The sequence below is a fragment of the Pyrgilauda ruficollis genome, unplaced genomic scaffold (assembly GCF_017590135.1).
Source record: "Pyrgilauda ruficollis isolate IOZ18807 unplaced genomic scaffold, ASM1759013v1 scaffold15, whole genome shotgun sequence".
In the NCBI taxonomy this organism is placed as follows: Eukaryota; Metazoa; Chordata; class Aves; order Passeriformes; family Passeridae; genus Pyrgilauda; species Pyrgilauda ruficollis.
The window spans coordinates 8402905-8423593 of NW_024513654.1; the positions used below are offsets into that span (position 1 = coordinate 8402905).

At 41.9% G+C, this 20689-nt stretch overlaps 1 protein-coding gene across 10 annotated transcripts in view; it reads right to left on the bottom strand.

Moving 5' to 3' along the window:
* Positions 1-379: 379 nt before the first annotated feature.
* TCF7L2 (transcription factor 7 like 2) overlaps positions 380-20689 on the bottom strand; it is a 174156-nt gene continuing 153846 nt past the window's right edge. For 2 of the 10 annotated variants that reach the window (XM_041461363.1, XM_041461361.1), the window contains exons 8-14: positions 16719-16844; positions 15810-15969; positions 14971-15078; positions 10153-10201; positions 9549-9599; positions 8307-8379; positions 380-2684 (exon numbers count right to left, since the gene is read on the bottom strand). In XM_041461363.1, coding sequence (XP_041317297.1) covers positions 2255-2684; positions 8307-8379; positions 9549-9599; positions 10153-10201; positions 14971-15078; positions 15810-15969; positions 16719-16844 — 997 coding nt within the window. In that variant the 3' untranslated portion in view covers positions 380-2254. Of the gene's footprint in view, positions 2685-7620; positions 7694-8306; positions 8380-9548; positions 9600-10152; positions 10202-14970; positions 15079-15809; positions 15970-16718; positions 16860-20689 lie in introns of those variants that run through there. The other 8 variants (XM_041461369.1, XM_041461368.1, XM_041461366.1 and 5 more) reach the window with 7 other exon arrangements.

Genomic DNA, 20689 nt, shown 5'->3' on the forward strand with positions numbered 1-20689 from the left:
TATGTGACCTTTATAGTGCAGCAGCTCTATGTTGTGAGATCACCAGGTTAAACAGAAGTGTATTAAAATTAAAGGTCTCCCATCCACCAGTCAGGCTCACTTCACATGGAAGGACATTCCCCCAGCTCACATGCTGTATTCTGCCAAATCATGTGCCATTTGCTTTAAATAAAAAGGCTCTTTAACCACTGCTACTCATGCAAAAGAGCACTGAGCAGGGAGAGGGCCAGTGCAAATGCAAATCGGGATTTCTCACAACTAGAGCTGGCTGCAATTTGCCACAATTTTCACTTTTTTTCCCAAGGAATCTTTCCAGTCAGCCTGAAAATCTTTCCAGCCAGATAAAATGCAGTCAACGCATAAATGAGTTGACAAGTCATTCTCTGCACATACTAAGTTGCTTTTATTAATCCAGAACTGCATGCTACAGATACTGTACAGCATGAACATTTATTCATTACAAAAAATGGCTTCCAAACCATTAAAAATGAAAATTGGAATAAGAGCATAAAACGGAACAGTAACATCACAACTGTTAGGAAACATTCAAAGTATTCACAAAAAATGTTATAGTTAGCATCTTAATAAACCAGAGAAAAATCTGAGACAGTTTTACAATCGCTTCATGTCAACTACAATGGCACTGAATGAACAGATGAACAATTTTTCAGCTTTATACAGCGTTTTTTGCAACATCAACATGCCTAGGTTTTTTTTTTTGTTTTAAGTTTGCTACCTACCTGTATGTAGTAAGTGTACATAAAAGTGGCAGTCTGATTTTCCTTTTATGAATAATCTAATATACAGAATTTGGCCCTTAAGGGTTTATACCTCTTCATTTTAAATGCTTTCCGGACAATCTGCTACCAAACACGTCTGTTATAGGTGACATTAAAACTACATACATATCTACCTATGTAACATCACAGCAAAACATGATGAACAAAAAAATTACAGCATTAAAAAAAAATAATAAAGTTGTCGGGAGAAAGTTAAAAGTCACTGAGAATTTTGGCACATAAAAATTTTGCACACAGCCTACAGTCCTAATGTCGCAGGGGATTCAGCTGCAGTTCTGAACGGGAGACACTTGGACCTTGCTATTTTTCAAACAGCATTGCTAAAAATTCCCTTGCTAAATTTTCAAGTCTTTTCGAGTGTAATGGCTTTTAAAGCAATTTTATTCTTTACACTATTGATCCTTGAAAAAATGCATCTGCGAATGTCCATTTGGTGGCAACCGTATTTCATATAGCAAAAAAAAAAAAAAAAAAAAAAAAAAAAAAAAAAAAAAAAAAAAACAAATCAAAAACAAAAACCCGGAAAAAAATATATATATACACATTTATATATAAACTTAAAAACCTTGTACAAATGAGTTGTTATATATAAGATGCTTACACTAAAGAAAAAAAAAAACCCTTTATACAATGTTTCAAGGAAAAATAAAAGAAGAAAAAAAACATTTAAAAAGGGACAACATACAGATACAACAAGCAATTTCTAAAGCAATAAATACTACTGGTCCAATAGCGTTGTGATACTTTTAATTGTTGAGTAGCGTCCCCTCCCCCAAAAAGAACAACACCATGGAACAAGGTATATTAACACATTTTTTTAACCCTTTGTTTCTGTACATTTAAACAATAACAAGTAACATCACAATAAAGGTTGTTTCACACAAGGAAGAAAAAAAAAAGAAGTAGTAGCGGCACCGCATTCGTTGTGCACTTAAAGGTTTAAAAACCAGATGTAAAATGATTGGTTCGCAAGCTCGTATTTAATACAAATAATAAAGAACCAATGCCTCTGGCAAGGGCTGCTTCAAAATTGCTTCTTTTTTTTTTTTAATTTTTAAAATCAGTCTTTAAAACTAAGCTATTGGAACTACATAACAATTATGTATATATATATATTTTTTAAACGCTACAAAGACTTTAAACAGCTGTTGATAAAAATTTTGGCAGAATCATGAGGCTTTTCTCATCTACATATTTAAAAAGGAGAAATTGAAATAAGAATGGGTCAAATATTGACCAATGAACTCGATAAAACATCAACTAATGTAGCCACATGGCACAAATTAAAAATGAAACCAAGAAACGACGACGAACAGAGGACGACAACAAGGAGAAGAGAAAAAAAATAAAGAAAAGGAAAAAAAAACAAAAAAAAAAAAACAAAACCAAAACCCCAAATACCATAAGAATTCAATCCCCCCGAAAGGAAACCGAAAGGGCTAACGAGGCTAAAGCTATTCTAAGGACTTCGTTACAAGGGAGAGCGGCTGGGGCTGTGTCCCCGCCAGCGAGCTGTGGGAATGCAAGGAGGACGTCGAGGGCTGTGCGAGGGATGCGGCGGCGGCCGGCGGGAGGGCGGCCGGCGGGTGGTCCAGGGCCCCGTTGGGGCAGCTGGCGGCGGGCAGGGCGCCGGGCTTGCTCGCGGCGCTCTCAGCGAGCACCAGCGAGGATGGCGGCGGCATCATCACCAGGTGCGCCAGCGGGTCGGGCTTCAATGAGAGCGAGAGGGGTTGCGTTTGTTCAGTCTGTGGTTTCGAGTCTCTGGAGGGGGAGGCGAGCATGGCGGGGGAGGACGGAGGAGAGTCTAGTAAGCTTCCATCTGAAGAGGGTGGGCTGACGCAGCTGCCTTCACCTTGTATGTAGCGAACGCACTTTTTTTTTCTCCTAGAAACAGGGAGAGAGTTATCCATGAATAAAGGGCAGAGATGCTGATGGAGACAGTCATCTACAGCAAAGAGCCATCAGTCAGCTACTCTGGGCTCTGCATGGGTGGCATCCTGGCCCCACGTGCCATCCTGGGGGTCTGGCAGGGTGTCCTCGGCACCAAACCCACTCGGGAACCTCCCCTCGGCTAAGAGATTTGGAAAGGATTCACCAATTAATTGTCTCTTCATCCCCCTCCTCTTCAGGCCGCCTCCTTTTCTTATTTTCATAATCAGAAAACCAGATAAATGGGTTTTGGAGCCCACTGTTCTAATCTACAAACTTTCCTATATGGAAAAAAAATATTAAAAAGTAATTTAATCTTCCTAAAATAAAAACCCTGGATAGCTGATGGTATCTCAAGATGTCCCATAACACTGTCCAACTCAATGGGGCTATAGCTCCACCTGTGTCACCTGTGGTCTTATATGATGCCCTGCCCTTGGGAGGCAAGAACGGCTGCAAACTACTGCTCATTGCTTTCTCCTCTGTTAAGAACCACACCAAATCCAGAAATGTCAGTCAGACAGAAGGGATATATAACAGAGAGAACAAGAGAGAGGGGAAATAAAAACAAAACGAACAAACAAAGCAAACAGAAGGAAAAAAAACAGGAAAAGAACAGGAAAAACAGAGTATGATCCAAAATAACAAGAATAACTGGTTGTATGCCCTGCAGGTTGTGGCTTTAAATCGACTCAGTTTTACTTTTTGTTTTAGGGGAGAGTGGTAGATTTGGGAAGCTGCTTGTCTGCGTTTTGGGGATTTTCCTCTGAGAGGCCATCCATGTAACTCCAGAGTGGGATCCAATTTCAGCAGGTGAAGAGCACGACGACAGGTACAAGGGTGAGGAGCAACATGAATCTTAATTTCACACCAGGGCATATGAGAGTCTCGCAAGAGCTGCTCATCTTCAAATAAATAAGTGACCCGACAGAGATCTTTTCTCCTCCCTCTGTCCACTGGATAATGTAAAGGAGCAATGAAAACAGATGACAGTTTCACACCATCTCTCTTGCCAAGTATGTGCAAGACAATTCTAGCAGTAGGACAGAAATAATGAGGCAAACAACCACAGCATCTGGCAGAGTCCAGTGGCCACCTTGACCCTAAGCATGCTGGCTCTTCAGCCCTCCGATCCACAATCACACTTCCATGGGAAGTGCTGAAGTGCTGTCACACAGCCCAAGGCATAGCACAAAGCCTGTCTGGAGCAGTTCTGCCACAAGAACTTTGGATGCTCAGCTAAGCTGCACAAAGCCACCAGTGAGAAGGAGGAGGTTGCTCTCCCTCTCCAGTGGATACATCACTCCAGCTCTGCAACTCCATCAGAGGGAGCGCCTGAGCGTGGCACAGCAGCTGAGTGTCACATGGGGACATTCCCCACTCCAGGAGGTGCCCCAGCTCCCCTGCTGGTCACCAGTGTTCTCCCCTAGGTATGGCATTTGACTAGGTTAAACCAAGCTCCATCCTCGAGGCAATGAGGACAGATGCTTCTCATTTGCAAAGGAGACCACACTACCTTGATCCTGGAGTTAAAACTATCATCTCCCATAGCCAGGAAGGGAACAACCACCCCAGTACCCCATCTTTCACCAGCTTCAGTGAGGGACCAGTGCTGTGACATCCCTTCCTCCAGAGATTCAGGTCTGCTCTCAGGTTCTGCTCCATGTGCCACATGGCAAGGTAAGGGGTTAGGGCTATTAGAGTTTTAACCACGTTAGCCTGCAGATCAATACATGCTAAAAACTAAAGACAACCATGCAACTTAAATGTTAAGAAGAAAGAAAGAAAGATAGAAGACAGCAAGTGAAGGCTGTAAACCATGCTTTATTTAGAGCAACGTTAAAAGACAGAAAAAAAAATTAATTTGGTGGGCTCAAAACAGACCTTGTTAATTCTTCTACCATCAACAAACAACACTGGAGATCTCTGGCTCTTGGCTAAGGACAGTTCTGCTGTTCTCTCCCCCTCCCCCCCCCCCATCTCCTCTCTCACTACTTCCTACTTCAGCTGTGCAGCACTACCAGGGCCACAGTTCCTGTTTGGACCTTCTGTACAGCTCCAGTGGCAAAGCAGTTAAGCTCCACAAAGCTCACCAATCCTACTTGTGTGGAAAGATGGGTTATTACAATGTGGAGACTGCAGGACTCCCTCTCCATCCCCAAATTAAAATTACTTGCAAGCAGAGACCCAAGCTCTGCCTACCTCATTGACGGAGGTCTGAAAGTCCTTTAACTGGCAGTAAATTATTTAACTGGAGGCAGTTTGAATCTAGTATGCCAGCATTTCAAATTTATTTTTTAATATTATTTATGTTCTGTGGCCTGAAAGAAAGAGCTCCCATGGCAAAGCAGCTTTAAACCAGGTTTACCTGATTTCTGACACTGCAGAGTTAACAATCTTTTAAAAAACAAACCCAATGCTCTGCTACCTGAAGTAATTTTCCTTTGACTAGGATTAAGGGAGCATTTTGCTTCTTTGGCTAAACTCTTTATTAGTGTGGCCACTCATAGTCTGAAAATAATATTTACTTAAATCATGATGGCTCAAGGCGGGAGATATTTCTGCAATCTGTGCCAATCGCAGATTGGTTACCTGTGGTCATGTACCTGTCAGGGTTAATTGGGACAAAAGGTCCACAGGGCAAGCCCCCAAAGAACACAAGCCTAATTTTAGCAGATGTGAAGACCACCAGGCAGCTCTGGTGAGGGGGAATGAGTAAAAATCTAAGGAACTACTTGTGCCTCAGTTTTGCTCTCCAAAAGGCTGGAACAAAAATACTACATATTGCCTCCTCAGAAGCACTAATGAGGATTATTCACATGTGCATTGCTCTGAAAGTGTTAACTTGCTACATCAGTAGAGCAAACACCAACAGACCTGAGCCCACTTTTGCTGCTCTTGAAACTAGTCCTGGAACAGCACCAGGAAACCTGTAATGCTGCAATTGCCATGAGTGAAAGCCACAGAAGAGTGCAAGGGTTTATTCATTTGCTGTGGGCAAAGATGTCTCAGTTTTCACCACAGCAGCAAACTGCACATCTTTACCACCTACCTGAGGTGTGCTACAAAATGCTACCATGCTAGCAAATGCAATGTTATAACAGTTAGGACCAGAACTAGGAGAGAAATGCTCTAATACTTAGTGGTAAAATGCCTCCATGCATTAAAAGACAAAACAAAACAAGAAACCAAACCAAAACAAAAAGAAAAGCAGCTGACGCTAAATCGGTAAGTCCAAAACTATCAGCTGTACCACTAAAGTTGTCCCTGATGCACTGAAAAGACTTCTGAGCAAAATCTGGTATAAGTTAAGAGAGGGTTTGTGCTTCACATGTAACCTAACCACTGTACAGACCAAATAAAAAGTTTCTTTGCTGATAAAATGTAGTTTTTAAAGTATGTTGCTTACTTAAGCAGCCAGGAAAAGATAAAGCAACACAAACATGATGTGCCCCCAGTTCTGGTACTTGGCATGCAGAGCTTGACATGCTTCACATACTCTATCTCTAGACTACACAAATATCTGCTGATAGTGTGCAGCAAAGTAACCACAGAACAGAGCCTAACTAAACACAGCACTGCAGTCCCTGGCTAGCATGAGACTCGAGCCTCCTGACACAGTGAAGCAGCTACTCAGCTCTTCTGGGCTGAACCCTTCTCCCTTCAAGCACTACAAAACTGCTGCTTTCCCAGCTTGTTTAACACATGTCCTGGTACTGACACCTAACCCCCAACACCCCATAATACCGTGCCTCAAATGGGACAACACACAGCCTGCAGAAGGCATTCCTGGTGCCTCCTCTGGTACACTGACACACACCACCACCCTCAATCCGAGTTTCCTGGACACTAAGCACAGACAAGACTGCGTGCATACACAAAATACGATGGACGTCTGAGCTACATTCTAAATGAGATGGAGCACATGGGACTGGCATGAGTAAGAGGGGAAAATGTGGGAGAGGAATCACTACACACAGAGTGTGGTTTGGGTTGAAATACCTACCATCATAATATTCCAAATTCAAAGACTGCTTGTATCAGAATAAAGAAACAACAAATTTAACCAAATGCGATCATATAAGGAAAAAGGAATGAGAAAAGAACTACTCGGTATCCCTCCACCAAGAAAGAAGTACGTACTGAGTTACACATGGAATTAAACTCCAGTAGAACATGGGCTGCCGGAATTTGGGCTCTCTGATGTCTTTCATCTCCTTTTAATGCTGCAAACTGTGCTACTAAAGTTGTAATTAGTTTTGTCTAGAGCTCAGACGTTTACAGCTCACTTGTTGGGATAAAATTTAAGAAAAAATATATTTTTAGGATTAGGAAAAAAGATTTCACATAATTTTTAAAAATTGTATCTACATAAGCCTTACAGAGGCATAATAGCCAACAGGAAGCCGTTTTAATATTTCAGATAATACCAAAAGAATGAATACAATATAAGCTGTAAACACTGGCTTTTACATCTCTAATAATGAGAAAAACAGTAGTACTGCAGATCCCAGAACCTTTTTAAAAAGCCTCTGCAGGCAGGGGACATAGACCCAAATGAAAGACAAAATATAAATGTCCAGCTAAACATTAATTTTGCTGACAAAATGGAAAAAATAACCAAAAAAAGCCAAAAATTTGCCAGCTTTAAGGACTTTGAGTTTTCTTGTTCCCAGTTCTACCACCAGGGAGAGGTTATTGGCAAAGAAAGAGAGAAAATGGCATTAAATTAGCAAGAAATTCCAAAGATTAAAGATTATTAGCAATTGATGCTGTGTGAGAGAGAAAGGTGGGTAGTGGGGAAAAAAGATTAAAAAAATAAAATCACACAAATGCACTAAGAGGACAGATTGCTTTTATTTCCCCAAAGGCCTAATGGGTAGTTTTATACCTGCATGGTTTGCACCATAAACTCTGTCGGTCAAGCCCGAACAATGCCCGACACTTCTTTGGAGTATTTGCATCTGTTAGCATAAGGTAAACACAAAAAATACAACACAATGGTGGATAGAGCTCATTTGGTCTGCGTCATCTCAGCTACAGCTACGTTCAGCTTTCAATCACCTCCGTTTTATTTGGTAATCTCCCCTCGTACCAAGGGCAGGAAGGAAAACAGGACTTTCACAATGAGCCAAAGGAAAACCAAAAAAAAAAAAAATCTCCGACACAGCCACGAGCCTGTGTGGTGTCGGAACCGCACTCAGTGCCGCGTTATCAAGGGCTTTGGGAGCGACTGTCCTTGGTGGAGGCTTGGAAGGCAGGAGTGTGGTTGAGCCACGGATCAGATGGGCTTAAGGTTGATGCTGTTTTACAGTGGGTTTTTGGCTAGCAGCAGCAAAGAGGAAGGCAAAAAAAAAAAAAAAACAAACAAACCAACCAACCAACCAACAAAGGAAAAAAAAAAAAAAAAGCAAAACCCTTTCGGAGAGATGATTACTGATGGCAGTGTCCCACTCCCTTGTGTCTTCTAGATCACAACACAGAGCTACAAAGCAACAAGGCAGGAAAAAAAAGGGGAAAGTACCAAATAAACCAGCTGCAAATCAGCCATAGCGAGTCTGGGAAAACTATACACACCTGCAGGGGCCGCACCAGTTATTCTGTTGATCAAGGCCAAAGCGCGCTCGGCATTTCTTAGGAGCGCTCAGGTCTGAATGAGTTCAAGAAAAGCGAGCAGAAAAGGGAGAGAGGAAAAAAAGAAAAGGGGAGAGGGGGGAGTGAGAGAGAGAGAGAGAAGAAAAGAGAAAAAGGGAGAAAAAAGAGAAAGGTAAAAATAAGGAAAAAATAAAAATAAAAAAGGGAATAAAAATCAATGTCCTCGTTATTAATTGCAAATATTGACTTTTGATTTAAAAGTTTAAAAAAGTGAGAATTACATTTTTATTCAACTCTTGAGATTAGCTGTTGCAATTAAAGCTGCAGTATCCCTTTATAAAGGACTGTTTCTTTCCCTTTTAAGAGAGCAGGTAGAGGAAAGTCTTTGTGGTTGGTCTAGCAGGATGTTTCAGGCAAGTTTAATTTGGGCTGGAGTTTGTTTTTTTTTGTTTTTTTTTTTAAGGGGGGGGGGGGGGGGAAAGGAAGAAAAGAAGCTGAGTATGGAAGTTAGATCCTGAACATGCTTTTTTCTTCAACTCAGATACGAAACAAGAGGAAAAAAAAAAAAAGAAAGGCAAAAAAAAAGAAATTATATCTCTTGGGATAATGCAGCTTTTGGAATAACATTCAATTTACTTGTTTTCATTAATTGGTATTTAAAAGAATGGATAAGAATAAGCAGATTGTGGAATGAGTATGTTAGTATCAGCCAGAAAATAAAATGTAAAGCATGGCAAGGTGCTGAGAGTTAGTACAGCTAGTGAATTGCAATGAATAGGCTTGAGCAGAAAGGAAAAAAAAAAGATCCAAAACTAAAATAATAATAAAAAAATGCGTATGCATGCTAATGTGAGAAGACTTAGTGGGAGCCATGAAAAATGCCATTAGATTAAGGAGGTTCATTACTGACTTGCTTCCATTCTTTATCAGTCTCTTTAAAGAAATACTGCATATTCAATTTGCACAGTTAGTACAACTCTTGCGTTATTTTTACTGTATTACTGTTTTAATAGCAATTGTTACAAAAACAAAAAACAAAATTAAAAAATACTATCAAACATAATAGATATAAAGATATATAGATAATAAATACTATCAAAACGTGTGGATGGTATTTTTTTTCTTAATGTCATAAGTGTTTAATGTTAAAATCTATAATGGCAGGAAAAAAAATTAAAAAGCAGTTTATAAACTATTTTAAATGACTCAAAATGACGTTAGCACCTGTAATCGGAGGAAGTGAAAGGCAAGGATTTAGGAAACATTCGCTGTGTTCTGAAAAAAAAGAACAAATTATACAAAGGCTTCAAAAAAACTAAGTTAGGGCTTCTTCAAGATCGACTATGAGATTGCCTATGCAGTATTTCTAATTTCCTATATAGAATGGCAAACCTCCTTAATTTAAGATGGGTGCGATTTACCACTGTAAGGCATGCATCAGGACATCCAGGGACAGCCCAAATTAACAGCACACGCACACGGACACGCACACACGCCCGCGGATGCGCGGAGGAAGCGGGCGGCTGGATAAACGATGGCACAGGCATTACAGCTACGGCTCTGCGGTTACAGGCTCGCCAGCTACGCGGACAAACTCGGCTAGCGCCGCACGAGGAGGCTCTGACATGCAATGGCTGGGTTACTAGTTTTAGAAGGGCGGTAACGCGTGGATTACTGGAGTGCACTTAAAAAAAAAAAAGCTGTCTAACGTAGGGACTGGCTCCCCGGAGGCCAGGAGACCTGTGCCCACCTCCCCCGTACCTACAAGGGTCACACCAGGACTGCCACACTTCCACTAAGCAAGAGGTTTAGACTTATCTTTACTTACCATTGGTCTCTCCTGGCTGCTTATCCCTTTTCCTCTTCTTCTTCTTTCCCTGCAGAAAACATACACAAACGAGAAGGATTAGAATTAAGCCACAAAGAAGTGTCCTTGCAAGAGGGCACTGAGTAATGAGGCTGTGGCTGGAGCAGGAAGCTCCCAAGGGGCGACACCAAAGCGTGACACTGGCTCACCCTCCGTGCAGGGAACTTTGGGGAGCTCCAAGGAGATGCTGCACCCCAGGATTGACTCTGCCTCCATACCCTGTGACTTTTCAGACAGCCTCACTGCTGCCCACCCAGTGCTAACACCCACCAAGGCCATGGGCAGCTGGGGCAGGGGCAGAAGGACTTGCAAGATGCTGCTTTTGAGCTAAGATCACCATGAAGCCAAAAACATCTCACATGTGTATGCTCCTGCATGCAAAAGTTTCAAGAATCATTTGTGGTCATGTATTGGTGGTGCAGGGAGGGGAAGGAGAGGGAGAATAGAGAGGGGAGAGTGAGGTCAGACTGAGCCCCTGGAGTTCCTCAGCACCAAACCCCAAGCATTCAAGCAGACAAGGAAGCCCACAGTAATGATAAATCCTAACCTGCAGTTTTATAGTTCCACTGACAACCTAGAAAGCAATGCCAGGACAAGAAAAAAAAATCCAGACATAGCCAAGACCCTTCCCACATTTTGCTCTATCACAAGAAAACAACCAGTAATATTTTGCTAAACTCTATCCCTTTCCCAAATGCTGTACCACAAGATGATGAAATTTGTTACAGTTTTTGACTGGAGGGAGAAAAGCCTATTCTGTTTCCCTCCAACAGTGTGGGAGAAGACAACTGGGAGCCCAGCTTATGTGGAAAAACAGTAATTGCTTTCCAATAGAAAAAATACGAAGTAATAAGCATAGTTCAAAAAAGAAAAGCTATTTTTCCAAGAAAACTCCTCTAACACTGAGGTACAGGGTTGCAGACTAGTACAACAAGGCCAGTGTAGGCAACAGAGTAATTTCATTTTCACAGCTCTCCAAATGCTAAAAGCAACAACTTTTGGACCAGCAATGTCAGGTGTGAACAGCACAAGAATTCCTGGCTTTTGAAGACATGGTAGCAAGCACAGCTGATGAGAAGACCTCAGAGCAGCAGTCCCTTGTGGTCAAGGGGCAACAAACATATCTTGGAAGAATGAATCTCACACATCTTTTGAAGGGTTGGAGGTATCTGGGAAAGCCAAGAGGTTCTCCCGCACAGTGGGCATCTTTCTCAGCAGATGGATTCCAGATACCTGGTTAAGATGGGCTTCAGCACAGCGCATCCACATTTGGGATGCTCCCTATGATAGATTTCCTGGAATGTATTAGTAAAAAATTCCCCCAACATGAATGTAGGACATTGATCTGTCGTTGTCCTGTTTTTCCTCCACAAAGCTGGCCTTGTGGCATGGGGTTTCTGCACTCATTCCCCCTTGCTTGCTCAGGGTTGTAAACTGCCATCCTGCTGTCCAGGCTGTTCCAGGTTTATGAGAGCCTTCTGGAGATGGAAAAAGCAGTGTGAACTGTCCACCTCAAAGGAACTTTAAACAACAGGCATACAATCCTGCAGCCTCGATGCTGATGACAAATAATCTCTGACACCCCTGAGGTAATTTTTTGGGATATGGAAGTTGTCAGTTGCTAGAGCAGCCATCAGTCTAACATGACAGGCAGATAAGGCAGACAAGCATTGCTCCTAAAGCTCTCTGAGAACAGAATAGGGAAAAGCACAGTATCTTGAAATCCATGTATCACATAAAGATGCAAGAGGCTCAGACTCTGCTCCATCTATATTGATCTAGATTGACAGTAACTCTGAGAAAATCAGTGAATTTTTTCCAGCTTTCAACAACGTAACCAAAACCAGACAATTGCCTCAAGATCATATGCCTGACTTTTATTTAATTGCAAGGAGGCCAGTGGCATAATTAACAGACTGCATCTGTGGCAAATTTGCTTAATTTTTGCAGTACATTTGGGAATTCAAGGGCTATTTCAGTTTGAGACCTTATAACTTCTTCATTCGAGGGCCAGCCAGAACAAAGGTCAGGAGTCACCTGCCTTTAATACCTGGCTTGAAGAGCTTGTGAAAGTACTGTAACGCCATTAGGAAGCAATCTGTTAAAAACACCTGATCTACAGGAATGTCAGCCAGGGACCAGGAATTTCTCACTCCTTTTCAACACAAGCTCTTAAAACTCTTCCTAACAAAGAATGGACAGATGTCACATCGACTTTTTTACACCCTTTTCAAAGCATCAGGGAGAAGAATAATCTTTGCTCATTCAATTTCTGGGCTACAAGAGGATATTAGACTATGTAGCTAAATTAATATATGGACTTAAGGAAGGAACTGTGGCATCAGTTTTTCAAGTGCTCTGCAGAAGACACCATTTTTTCTTTGCCTAAAATTATTCTCCCAAGACTTGAGCAGATTGTAACATTTTCTGTCATCATACTATACAAATTTTTATGCTGCAAATAAATATGGATGTAAATACCTGCCAACAATTTTGGTAGCTCCCTCTCCGGAGCCAAACCAGCATGGGTTTTGATAGGTCTGCAGAGTTCTTTGGTACTAATTTTCTAGACAAGCAGTGGGTGAGGTGACTGGACCCTTACATACTTCTGAGTCCAGCACTCAGCACTGCTAAACATCTCATACTAGATCTCAGGAAGAGCCAACGTGCCTTGTGACACCAACAAGCCATGAGGCTGAAAGCTGCATTTCCTGAATGCACTGCTCCTGTCTCTGAAGACGTGGGCTATCGCTGGCCTTATCCTTGAGCCTGATGTGAGGTGCTTAACAATTTAACCACTTCAAGCAGCCCAAAGTCGCTCCCCTGCTAGATGTGTGAAAGGCTCAAGACCCTACAAACGGCTGAGGGAGGAGGGGCACTCAGGAGAGCTGTGAATGGACCAGGAGAGGAGACATAAATAAATCCTGCGGATGATGCAAAGGTACCACGCTCTCCTCAGGCAGGAAGGTTCCCCCTGAAGGTCACCTGGGGGTACAGCATCAAGCCGCTGGGAAAGCACCGGCTTTCTCATCCTGTCCTTTTTAGCTTGAGAAGAAAGGGTTTCTCAGTGTTCACACAGTGAGGACAAAAGTAAAAGGTCCTAAACACTGAGGCTTTGTACATGCCCATCTGTCGGTGGCACAGTCACTGTGCAGAATGAGCATTCCTGAAACCTCAGTCGAGCCTAGACTCCCTTTTGAACACCCAAGACGACGATACTGCACAGTGCTGAGGAACTACCTCAACCCTGTGGTCTGACAGCCTCAGGCCAGACTGTGCTGAAAAGGGAAGGAAAATGTGCTAAGCAGGAGCTGTGCCTCATCAGGCTTAAAAAGGTCTCCTCTGAGGAGCACAGAATCAAGAATATTCTGAACTGGAAGGACAATTGAGCATGCACAGGTATACCTTTAATGACCAAGGAGGGAGAGCTGAGCCCGCTGGAAAGAAAAGATGATCAAGAAAACAGAAGGATTTGAAAAAATGTCAGTAAGTACATATTGCTAAATAAGTGAGCATGTGTATTCTCCATCACTGAAAGGGCAGAAGAGTGTAAAGAGCTGCTGCTTCTCCTGACTTCACTGCAGACTCTGAACTTGCTTCTTCCCACCCATACATATAAAAATGCAGATTCACGGAGGCAAGTTTGTTATATAGAGCAAAACAGAATATTTATGATAAAACAGACAGTGATTATGATGGGGTTCAAAGAGACAGACTTCAATAAAACCATAAGGTGTAACCCTACACAAAACTGGCATCAATCTTAGAGTTGGTGGTCCCCAAGCCTGCAGGGAAGTGTGACTAGAAGGCAGGGAACAGGGTTTATTACAGAGTTAGAGACCTTGAGAGTTTTAGGTGATTTTTATTTAACTTTAAAAAAAAATCAAGATGCTGCTATAATCCTATTAAAAAGGGTTTAGAGCTCTCACCAATCCACAAACCTGTCAAGAATTTATGGGCTTAGGCTTGCAAACACTTATTACCATCTGCACCGCTTACCCTTCATGGAAAGAGCTATTTAGTACTAGGAGTTATAAAGCTGCCCTTATGCTGTTAAACAGACAAAAAATACTACCACTTTTAGGTCAAAAAAAGGCTTTCTGAAAAGTAGAGGGAGGAATCAATTTTAAAACAATCCATGAATTGATCATGAATTCCAATATACTTTTTAGAAAATTAGGAGGGGGGCAGGGGGGGAAGGTAATATGGACACGAAAAAGAAAACATAAACAAAATACACAGCTATAGAGTGGAATAATTCATTTAACCCCACTTGAGAGTAAGACTTTCAAAAATGTAATGCTTTTGGTTTTGCCAGTCCTTTTCTGAAGCTAGGATAAGTCATTCTTCCACCTTCCACTACATTCTCACACAGATAAGCACAAGACACTAATTATTTATCTCTTCTGGAGGAAAGGAGAGGAGCATACAAGGGGCATTTAAAATTTTGTTTTAAAAAATGAAATTCGAAATGACCAGCAAACCAAACAGCATTCCTAGATGCTGGTAAAAGTGAAGGGAAGACTTTTTCCACAGAGCTCTACTGTTATCCTCAAATTCCAACCCCATACTAGTCCCAGCCAGGAAGCCTCTTCCAAGTGGGAATCACCCCCCAGCAGTTTCGGTACTGCCGAGGGAAGCGCCTGCTGTTGTTACCAGATTGGGGTCCTGAGCTTTTCCACGCAGTGCTTGTGTGCAATGTGTGGTCGTAGCTCAGCAGGTCACACAGACATTTCTATAGGTTCTACTACTACAAGTTTCCACCTAATAGGAACCTACATAGTTATCCCGTGCGGACCAGCCCGGGTACAGCTGCATGTGAAGCTGTCGCTCCTTTCTTGCTAGTTCATAGTATTTCGCTTGCTCTTCTCTGGATAACGCGTGCCACTGGGGTGGAGAAAAGACAAAAAGACAAAATAAAAAGCACTAGTGGTTGGGGGTTTTCTTAAGCATGTTAACAGCAAAGAGTGTTATTTATACATATAGATACAGTTAGAATCGATTTTCATAAAAAAGAGATAAAAACAGATGATCTGGCATGCTGACATTCATATCTTATTTACAGCTCTAGATTATAACTGCAGTTAGATAACTGAACCACAACTAATCATTTACATACACTCAACCCCTTTTGTCTCCTGTTGAGAGAGGAGAATTAATAAATCTAAACAAAAACAGACACCAGGGGATATGGTCCAGAAGCTGAACCACTTGTCCTGAGCCAGAACTCAGTTACAGCTTTGGAGATGTCTCCCACACTGGCACTTCCTCACCTTTCCTAGTTCTCACAGGTGCTGATACTGGCACTCTACTCAAAGGCTTTTCATTCCCCATTCACTTTTCTGCCTATCTTAGGCCAAAATAAAAATCTAAGATTTTTTCATCAACCAGTCATGGAAATGATACTGAAATATAACACTGCTATTAGTTAACTCCTCCTCTTCCCCATGAATGACCCCACTGGCAAGAAGTGCCCATGAAAACTAAAAAACAAGCCAAGGCCTTTGGTTTAGCAATTTCCCTATCCATTTTCACAATGGCAGAAAAACAGAGGGATTCAGAAGGTGTGAATGCCACCGAGTTTCAGGCCCTGCTGGTGCTTGTCCCTTGTTACCTACCCTTCGACCGAGGATTTGGTTGATGGCTGCGCTCTCTTTCAATGTGCATTCTGCTACAACTTTTGCTCTCATTTCCTTCATATACAACATAAATGCATTAAGAGGTTTCTTTATGTGTGGCTTCTTTTTCTCTTCTTCTTTTTTGGAGTCCTGATGTTTTCTGAAGAGTAAAGATACAACAGACAGAGACCTCACAGTGAGAACCCCTTGTGACTTTATTAAATTAATCCCCTCAATCTCTCTAGCATAAATCCTCAGCAATCTCTAGGAAGAGGACCAGAAGGTTCTCTAGACCCTTCACCCTGGCTGCTGTATGGCAACAGTCTTAAAAGCATTACAAGAAAACTCACCTCATGTTTATGCAACATCACCAAGTACCCTCTGAGCCCCTACAAGAACCCTGGAAGGACATGGGCTCCAGAAAAATGGGCTCACAGGGAGAGCCTGAGCATGACAGTAGAGGAAATAATTACATCCCTTTATCAATGGGCTCTTGTCAGTTCAAACCTAAACTTGATACCAGCTCTCTGCAGCTTTGAAGAAGCCATTTATGCTTAGTTTTTTGTCTCCTGTGGTGTATCTGTTATCTCAAGGCTTCAAACTAGACACTGAGTAATAGAGAAACTGGTCAAGAAACTTGAATCTCAATCAAGAAAATTCCATTTCCTTGTCGAAACAGGTGAAATTATTAACTACTTGCCTATGTCATAGAATGACTCAAAGACTGCTACCATCATTTGGACACACTTTGGCAGCTAAACCACATTCAAATCAATTATAACAGAAAAGAAAAATTGAAAAAATATTTCAGAGCAAAACCATCACAAACCCAAGCCTTTTTACAAGCCACACATGCACAGGGAATGCTCTGAGTATCCCAAAGAGAAGACAGGGGAAGCAACAACTTACGAGCTGTGGAGTGAGCCGACGTCGCTCTGGGAAGATTCCTGTTTGACTGTTGGTGTGACTATGGCCGGATGAGGAATTCCAGTTGTGTGTAAACTATGGTGTGGCGGGACCATGTGTGGAGGAAACCTAGAGGAGAGAAAGCTGTGTAAATTGTCAGAATAAAAATGAATGAATGGGGAGGGATGTGTACACACATTAAAAAAAAAAAAAAACAAAAAACAACTGGCATATAACAAGCACATGACAACTAGACAAAGCATATGAAAGCTGGCAGCATTAATTAGCAATAAATTAAACATAATGACTCTTCTAATGTCATTAAAGCCAATCTTCCCCTTCATTATCATTACTGACACGAGACATCATGATTTTTAACATTAACAAAAGGCGAATTCAACTGAATGAACTTGTATGAAGGTGGAATTTCAGCTACCTGAAACAAAATCCACCAGTCCATTTCTTTGCAGAGAAATTATGTGTGGCAGCCAAGGAATCAATTTTTATAGTTTTGAATCATGTTGTGAATTTAGGATGACATCTTTTATTCTATATTGACAGCAAAATAAAATATTAATGCCAACACATTCTAGATGCATTTTTGATAATACTTATAGACGCCTCATTAGCTACATTTTGTTGATGGAGAAAAAGAAAATATTTATTTGTGTCTAATAAATCTCTGAGCCACACTGCTTTAACAGAAGGTGGAAGATTGTGGAATTTTTGATCTATTTAAGTAACCTAGAAAGGCTTTAACAGTCTAGCCTTTCTAAACAGAAAAAATGTTGTCAGCTTTATGGTTTATGATCATATACATGGACAGATCCCAGTCCAGCAAGTGGATTCAGAGGGATATGCAATCCTTCTGCATGAATCTAATTGCTTGATGGGGATCACAGCACAAACATGGCACAATCATTCAGATTTTTTACATTTTAACAGAAATGAACAAACTTCTCAAAAGCAATATTGACTTATATCATTGTTTCTCAACAGTCTCAGAAAGGTTTTGCAGTAAATAAGGAAAGCAGAGTATGACTGACTGCCTTCCCCACTGAAGTCAACTGGTTTCCAGGGAATGGGTTCTAGCCTAAAAATATGTTTCAGAAGTAACTTTCCTCAAAACACCAAAATTAAAGCGATCTGGCATGGGCTTTTCTCACTGCAAATCCCCACTCTCATCCCAGATTTTGAACAATCTGATCCAAGTAAAATAACCCAAGATTATGGAACACTCAATGGGATAAATAATTATTTCTTCTATCACCAATATACAATAATTTTTTTCTATCCATCCAACAGGATCTAAAATGGGGTGATATACCATGGATATCGCCGTGTGTAAGCATCAGAAATATAGTGGGGTTATCTTTTTCTCTCCCCTCTTATAAATTCCAATACCAAGCTTAACAATCCCATCCCTTGTGACTGCCCAGACGTTCTCTACATTCACAAGATGACACAGAAGTACTTTCATGAACAAGAGCACTGTCCACTAAAAGCTCTGAGGATCTTTTGTCTATCAGCTGGTAGTACTCAGGGTGATTAGACAGAACTATTTTGTCTTTGAAGGCAGTGGTGGGAAGAGCAAGGACTGACAGGGAGAATGTGAAATTGTTCAAGTTGTAGAGAACTGCAGTTCTTCATGAACAAAGGCATGGAGAGAAGGGAGGCAGGAAGGTGGCATGGCAAGGGAAGAGGAGAATGGGCAGCAAAATGGTCATTCCTACTTCTGCTAAAGACTCACGGACACAAATCGCCAAGTGGGTTGTCCAAGTGCCTTCCCACTCTCTGACAAAAGTAGCTGGGAGAGAAGCACACATTTGAGGATATGCTTTGGTTCATGGTAGGTCACAAGAGAAGACAGTGTCGAGGCTGCAAAGGAGACTGGCATCCTTGTCCCAGTTCTGCCACAGAACTGCTCACCATCAGCAAGACACAAACTGGGCCTTTGTGTTACGTTTTTCTGTTCTATCTCTACTTCCATGTGTATGTATTTTGATTGGACATATCTAAAATTTGTTCACACAGCACCTGGGACCTTCAAACATGGTACAATGCAAATAAAAACTGGCAGTATAAGCTGGATTTTTTTTAAAAATAACTAACAAACATGATCAAAAATAAAAGTGGTGGTAAAAAATTGACCTTGCTGAATGCAGTCTAAGTACAGGGATAAAAACACATCCTCTCAAGGGATTGTCCTAGGCAAGACTGAGTGCTTCAGAGAGGACAATGCTGCTGGGGCTGGCTAGGCCAGAGACAAGGGGACAATGAAGGATGAAGATGGAGATGAAAAGCCTTCCTTCAGAGAGCAGGCAGGAAGAGCTCTGCTGGTCTGACATGAGGACTCAGCATGAAGTGCACTGGGCATGTACCAGCAGGGAGAAAATCTAAGTGCAGAGCACAGCATGCACACATTGTGTCAAAGCCTAAAGGATGGCAAAGCCTCCACTGACCTCAGCTGGGATACTTTACTCACTGGGCTCTAAACTCCAGAGGCAGCAGCCTTCACCAACAGGCAGCTGCAGCTCAGTGGTTATTTTCAGGGTTGCAGTCTCCATGAGGAAGTGCTGTGTTCATTACCAATGACCATTCACTTTTTCATACTGAGTCTGTCCAATTCACAAGGCTGCCTATTGGACTTACACACCCTTTCCTATATTTAGGGCTATAAAAACAAGCTCCAGAACCCAAAGTTGCTGTCACAATCCCAAGGACTTCCATTGGTGGGATGAGGGCTCAGCCCAAGAGCTGAGTGCCTGCTCATTTCCATGTAGACAGCCACTCACATGGCAATATGAGCAGGAGAAGGGTGTTAATTTTTAACTTCCTGGCTACACTCCAACTTCAGTAATTACATTCAGCAAAAGTGAATTTCCCCTGAAATTTCAATTACAGAAGGTATTTTCCACTGCCACCACTTAACTGCTGTGCAGTGTTTGTCTGGTGTAATTCTGCTAAATTATTTCCTGATTTCCTCTCACAGCAGTTGTTTTTTCATAGTGGGTCCACTGTTTGCCCATCACTCAGTTAGCCCTGTCTCATTTTACCTTAAAGGCATATTACAGAGGGGTAATGAAGGATCAAGAGATCTTACAGGCATACTACAAGCATATAACATGAGTGTGGCAAGACTACAAGCAACAACTAAGAGTTGTAACTGGTTAAAGACACCACCTTAATAGTCTAAACCATCTATGAAAAACCACTATTAGTCACCCATTAACCTTTTATAAACTATTCATAAGCACACTTAAACTAATAAAGAGTAATTTCTAAGCTTAGGGAACTAAAGGCTGGGAAGCACTACAGGCTCCAAAGATCTATACCATAATGCAGGCAAAGATGGGAACTATTTTTGAAGGCAGGCTCTGGAAAACTGTGGATGGAGGGGTGAGGTCTGTGCTGACTTCACTGTTGAGGCACAGCCAGCACGGCAAAGGCAAGGTTTGCAGCAGGGCCCTGCAGGGCAGTTGCCCAGGGCCAGCATGGGCACCACCAGGAATCTCCTGAGCACACCAGACACCTGGACAAGGGCTGTCCCCCTGCTGAGCCCAGGCTGACACAGGAAAACACACATGAAACCACAGATGAGAGCACAGAGGGTGCTCCCATCTACAGGAAACCAGAGGAGACGTCTCTGGGCTGAAACAAAGGGTAAACACCTTAAATCAATTCACCCCCCTGCACGTGTGCCTGAGCACGTGCACACGTACGGGCTTCTGTCAGAGACAAAAAGAAAGGCTCCCTGTGTATGTGCACACCCCTCACCTTCGCCTAAGACATTCACCAGATTTTTTTTTCTCCAGACAAGTATTCCATGAATTGCAATAAACACCCTAAAAATTCTAAGCAGCTCATTATACACTACTGTCTCCTTTTATGGCTCCAAGCCAGAATATAATGATGAGTCTTAACTTGTTAAGGACAACTAATTTTTTGTTCCTGGCTGTCTCAGGGGCTTCTCT